This window comes from Cebus imitator, unplaced genomic scaffold (genome assembly GCF_001604975.1).
Source record: "Cebus imitator isolate Cc_AM_T3 unplaced genomic scaffold, Cebus_imitator-1.0 Scaffold473, whole genome shotgun sequence".
NCBI classification, from domain to species: Eukaryota; Metazoa; Chordata; class Mammalia; order Primates; family Cebidae; genus Cebus; species Cebus imitator.
In genome coordinates this window covers 1,510,438-1,516,433 of record NW_016107788.1, presented here as the reverse complement: position 1 = coordinate 1,516,433, position 5,996 = coordinate 1,510,438, and the positions used below count along the sequence as shown (strand labels likewise).

General features: G+C 53.5%; 1 protein-coding gene across 2 annotated transcripts in view; it reads left to right on the top strand.

Moving 5' to 3' along the window:
- Positions 1–1,982: 1,982 nt before the first annotated feature.
- Positions 1,983–5,996, top strand: part of AP2A1 (adaptor related protein complex 2 subunit alpha 1) — a 41,731-nt gene continuing 37,717 nt past the window's right edge. For both annotated transcript variants that reach the window (XM_017512615.2, XM_017512613.2), the window contains exon 1: positions 1,983–2,205. In XM_017512615.2, coding sequence (XP_017368104.1) covers positions 2,139–2,205 — 67 coding nt within the window. In that variant the 5' untranslated portion in view covers positions 1,983–2,138. The remainder of the gene's footprint in view (positions 2,206–5,996) is intronic.

Sequence of the window (5,996 nt, the reverse complement as noted above, 5' to 3'; positions counted from 1 at the left end):
TGAGCCGAGATCACGCCATTGCACTCCAGCCTGGGTAACAAGAGCAAAACTCCCTAAAAAAAAAAAAAAAAAAAAAAAACTCCTTCAGCCCGGCCCGTTGGCTCACGCCTGTAATCCCAGCACTTTGGGAGGCTGAGGAGGGCCGATCACCTTAAGTCATGAGTTCAAGAACCAGCCTGGCCAATATGGTGAAACCCCGTTTCTACAAAAATACAAAATTTAGTTGGGCATGAGGGCGGGTGCCTGTAATCCCAGCTATACGGGAGGCTGAGGCAGGAGAATCGCTTGAACCCGAGAGGCAGAGGTTGCAGTGAGCCGAGATTGAGCCACTGAACTCCATCGAAAGAGCGAGACTGTCTCAAAAAATAAATAAATAAATAAATAAAAAGAACTTCGTGAAGTTCTGATATTTATAATTTTTCTTGTGTTTAATGGGACTGCTTTATGCTCTTCAGGGGCAAACAGCACCCCCACTCATATTACAAATGGACTCTCCCTGTTACTAAAACAGCTGAGCGGTATCTGGCCTCCTAGAATCCAAAATGGACTTTCCCAAGCCCCATTCCTGGAAACCCAAGTAGACGCATCCATTGAGCCTGGAAGGTGGGCTCTTCTTAACCTCCTTTCCATCTCCCAGGATTCACAGAGGCCATTCCAAAGATCCAGGACACACCCCCAAGACTCATTCCAGGAATGCTTGGCTTCTGAGATTAGAAAGGGCTGGTGACGGGGGCAGGAGGAGGGAATGATCTTTCCCTTGAGGTGACAGAAATGGACTCTTCCAGTTCCCTTTGTCCCAAATTTCTCAATTGCCCAGGGCGTTGGGAGTTCTGGCCGTTTTGCCTTCCCCGAAGTCAGTTTATCAAAGGCTCCCTGGAGAGCTGACGGTTGGGGTTGGAGGCTGGGGTTGGGCCAAAGCAGATTCACCCATTCCTTCCTTTAACAAATGTTGTTGAAACTCTTCAAGACCAGGTCCCAGTCTTGCCCAGGAGTTCCTAGTCTGGAAGGGAGAATCAATTTTGGTTGGGTATCTGCTACAATGGAGGCTGCCCGAGAGACATTGTGGTTGGACAAAAAAAAAAAAAAAAAAAAAGGGCAACATATGTTGAAAAATAGTTAAAAGCCAAGATATGGTTTACATTTATTTCTGTTCTTTCACTTCCAAGTCGTGTGGCCCTGGGCAAGTCATTCACTCTCTCGACCTATGGTTTAACCTCTGCTTAATGGGATTAGTCGTGAATTACTGATTTTCACTCTGAGATTCTAGGTCTCCTGACAAAACAAGTCCCGACACGTTGGTTGCAGAAAAGGGGGGAGGGGAGGAAGGCTTCCTGGAAGAGGATTTTAGCAGTTGGGGGTGACAGTGGAGGCAGAAAGGGAACACCGAGACGCCTGCGCAGTAAACACCGAACGCTCTGTTGCCCCGCCCAACTCCTTCTCTGCAGCAGGGAATTGCAGGCGTCGCTCCACCTATCCCAGCCAGGCGGAGTGACACCCTCTCTTCTATCCTTCTTCTAGGGCTCTTCGCCTTCCGCCCTCCCCCACAGCCGCCCAATAGAGGGTGGAAGTAGGACAGATCTCACCAATCCGTGACGCCTGCGGGGGAGGTTTACCCGCTCATTGGTCTCAGTCAACCTAAGTCCCGCCTCCTAGGGCCCTTTCCCCGCCTTCCGTCACGTCCCTCCCTTCCCCCTTGGAGACCCGCTAGATCCAATCAGTGTTTGACTTGGCCGCGCGGAGGGGGCGGGTCCATTATACGCAATCGAACCCCGCCCGTCTCTCGGGCAACTCCTCCTCCTCCCTCCCCGCTCCCGAACGGAAATAGCGGAGCACTGGGCCAATCGCAGCGTCGTGCCTTTGCTTAGCGACCAATGAAAGAAAAAGTAGGGGACAAACCCGCGTCTGAGCGGCAGGAGCCCATACCAATAGGCGGCTGAAAGCTCCGGAAGGCGGGCAGAGGGGAGGGGCCGGGGGGCGGTGCCACGGCCTGCCAGCCCGCCCGCCCGCCAGCCAGCCTTACCCGCGGCCGGCTTGGCTCCTTGGCGCTGCCTGGGGTCCTTTCCGCCCGGTCCCCGCCTGCCAGCCCCCGCTGCGCTGTGCCCTGTCCGGCCAGGCCTGGAGCGGACACCACCGCCATCATGCCGGCCGTGTCCAAGGGCGATGGGATGCGGGGGCTCGCTGTGTTCATCTCTGACATCCGGAACTGTGAGCGCGCGGCCGGGGGACACTGGAGACGCGGGGGAGGGGGGAGCCTTAAATTGAGGGGTTTGGGGGTCACAGAGGGACCCGGGGGATCAAAAGCCTTTGCGGGTCTAGAGGGCGAGCATAGATGGGTCCCGGGAGGAACTTTAGGGTGGGGGTCACTCAGGGGCTTGGGGTGTCATAGAGTGCCTCTTGAGGTGACGACACGGAGTAGCTAGAGGGGTCCGGGGGTGCTGGAAAGGGGAGGAGGCCAATCAGGTCCCGGGGATGGGAGCATAGAGGTGTCCCTTGGGAAAGACTGAAAAGCTGGGGGATCGTACAAACGATGGGGTTAGAGGGATCCCTAATGTATAGAGGAAGGGAAAGAAGTGCATGGGGGGGTACCCTGTGGAGCGATGGAATGGGAGGAAGCCAGAGGGGACCTGGAGGAAGTGGAACGCCGGAAGCCTAATTGAGCAGGGCTTGAGGGCCTGGGATAGGGGGTGTCATATAGGGGAAGGGGTTAGATAGGTCACTGAGGCTCCTGGCCAGTGGTATAGAGGAGGCCTGAGAGTGGCTGAAAGTCCCTGGGTTTAAGGCAGGGAGATGATGGGAGGGCCAGACTATAAGGACACCCTGGTGAGGGTTAGAGGGGCTTAAAGATGGGATATTGCTTAGACATGGAAGGCAGTGTGGAGGGAGCCAGAGGGGCAACTGAGAGGGAAGGAGGGACCCAAGGAGCACAGAGGAAAGGAGCTGCAGGTGTAAGGCCTTGGGAAAACCTGTGACAGGGAACGCTGCCCTGGAAAGGAGAAGATGTTATAGAGTGGGGGGTTGGGGGAAGGGCAGAAGAGGGAGCGCCTAGACCTCCAGGACGGCCTCCCACCTTCCAGAGATCTGGAAAGCTGGGAATAGGGAAAGTCTAGTCCCAGAGAGAGGTCAGGGGTCAGGGAGCAGGACAGGCTGGGATCTGAGCCCTTTCTATCTGACCACAGTAATATGGGGACAGTGTTCCCTGCCAGGAAGAGTTGTCGTGACAATGGAAAGTCTGGTGACAAATCAGCTCTCAACTCCTGGGAATGGCTGTTGGTGATTGGAGCTGCCAGGAGTATTCAAAGGCTGTGTGGGCATGGGCTCTGGGGTCAGCCAGGATTGGCTTTGCGTGTGAGCACCACCAGTCCCTAGCCGTGTGACCTTGAGTGAGGGACTTCACCTCTCGATTTCCTCATCTGTCAAGAGAGGCTGCTGATCGTATCTTCCTGAGGGGCTTGTGGCAGTGCCTGTGAGTCAGGCCTTTCACACATTCCAGGCCCCAGATGGAACTTGGCTGTTGCTGTTACTCTGTTGGCTCCCAACAGCAGCTCTGCCAAGTACCCAATGACTGCTGTTGTTGTTTTAGAATGTAACTGTTATGGAAAGATCTGGCATGTAGTAGGTGCTCAGTGAACAGGAGGGGGTGGACACAGTTGGGTATCAGTTGATAGAGAGATGGTGGGTTGTTACGACAAGGGGCGGAGTGATGGGGGTTGTGGAGTAGCTGGGGGCCCCTGTTAGGAGATGTGCGCTGCCTCTGTTACCCACCAGTGATGGCAGGTCATGTGACCCTCCATGCGTCATTTAACCTCTTTGAGGATGTTTTCTTGCCTGCAAACTTCATTCATAAGAGCATCTTGCCTCTGAAGGCTCATTCCTTCATTCAGTCATTTGACAAATACTTTTTGATCGCTCTAGTGTTCCAGGCCCCTGTTCTAGGCGCTGGGGTGACAATAGTGACCAGAAACTCCTGTTCTTGCCAGGCGTGGTGGCTCATGCCTGTAATCCCAGCAGCTTAGGAGGCCAACGCCGGCGGATCACCTGTGGTCAGGAGTTCAAGACCGGCCTGGCCAACATGGCGAAACTCCGTCTCTACAAAAAATATAAAAATTAGCCAAGTTTGGTGGCGGGCGCTTGTAATCCCAGCTATTCAGGAGGCTGAGGCAGGAGAATTGCTTGAACCTGGAAGGCAGAGGTTGCAGTGAGCTATCGCGCCACTGCACTCCAGGCTGAGCAACAAAAGCAAAACTCCATCTCAAACAAAACAAAACTCCTGGTCTTAGGAGCTCCCTTCCCTGAGGAAGATAGAACATAAGCACAGAGAACACTCTTAAGATACAACCTGAGGCCCTGAGTGGTGCTGTGAAGGAAAACAGGGAGGAAATGGGCAGGAGGGTACTAGGATTGGGAGGGTGCTCAGTAAGTCTCGTGGAGGAAGCCCTGTGAGTGGAGCAGGCCCTGTGGATTTTGGAGGAAAGGGGTCCTAGCACAGGGAGGTGCATTCAAAGGTCCTGAGGTTGCCGCATGCTTGACATGTTGGAGTGAGAGGGAGAAAGTCAGTGTGGCTGGAGCTGAGGGAGTGAGGGGGGAGAGAATGGGAGCAGAGAGGAGGGGGGACAGGATCGGGAAAGGCTTTCTGGGCCATGGTGAGCACTTTGGCCTTTGTCTGCCTGAGAATATTTTGAGCAGAGAAGGGACGTGACCGATTGATGTTTTAAAATAAGTCCTCTGGCTGCTGTGAGAACAGATTCTAGAGGTAGTGGTGGAAGCAGGGAACCAAATTAGGAGGGTGTTGTAGGCCTCTGGGCGAGAGTGCTGGCTTAACGGGGTGAGAAGGGATTGGTGAGAAGTGGGCTGGGGATACATTTTTTTTTTGAGACAGAGTCTTTCTCTGTCGCCCAGGCTGGAGTGCAGTGGCACGATCATAGCTCACTGCAACCTCTACCTCCCAGGTTCAAGCAATTCCTCACCCTCCCTAGTAGCTGGGATTACAGGTGCCTGCCACCACGCCCAGCTAATTTTTGTATTTTTAGTAGACATGGGGTTTCACCATGTTGGCCAGGCTGGTCACGATCTCCTGACCTCAAGTGATCTGCCCACCTTGGCCTCCGAAAGTGCTGGGACTATAGGTGTGAGCCACAGTGCCCAGCCTGGGATACAATTTGAAGGAAAAACTGTCAGGATTTGCAAAGGGATTTGATGATGGGGGTTGGGGAAGGAAAGGGATCGTCGTGTCACTGCAGGATCCCAGAGAGGAGCCAGAGGACAGAGGGGAGACGAAGGCTTGGGGCACTGGAAGTAATTTTGCCTCCAGGAATCAGGGCTGGAGACTCAGGGGCTTTTCCTTCGCAAGTGTGTGTTGAACGGCTGGTATGTCTCAAGAACTGTGCTGAATGTTGGGGATCCTGGTGAATAAGACAGACTTGTCTACCCCTCCCACTCCATGAAGCTCCCAGCCCCTTGAGGGAGAAGGTGCAACATACAAATTGCAATTGTCCAAAAACCAGACACGGATGTTCATGGCAGCGTTATTCCTGATGGCCGGAAAATGGAGATGGGCTAAATGCCCACCAACTGAGAAATTTTTAAAAATGTGGTCTATGTAATGGAATATTACAAGGCCATGAAAAGGAATGACATCCTGCTGCATGCTGCCACAGGGGTGGACCTTGAAAATATGACTCCAAGTGAGAGAAGCCAGTCACAGGAGGCCACGTGTGGTATGATTCCATGTAGATGGAATATCCTGAATAGGCAAATCCATGGAGACAGAAAGTAGATTAGTGGTTGCTTAGGTTCAGGGGCTGGCGGGATGGGGAGCAGCTGCTCACAAATGCAGAGCTTCTTTTGGGGGTCATGGAAAGCCCTATAGCCGGACGCAGTGGCTCATGCTTGTAGTCTTAGCTACTTGGGAGCCTAAGGTAGGAGGATCATTTGAACCCAGGAGTTCGAATCCAGCCTGGGCCACATAGTAAAACCTCATGTCTTTTTTTTTTTTTTTT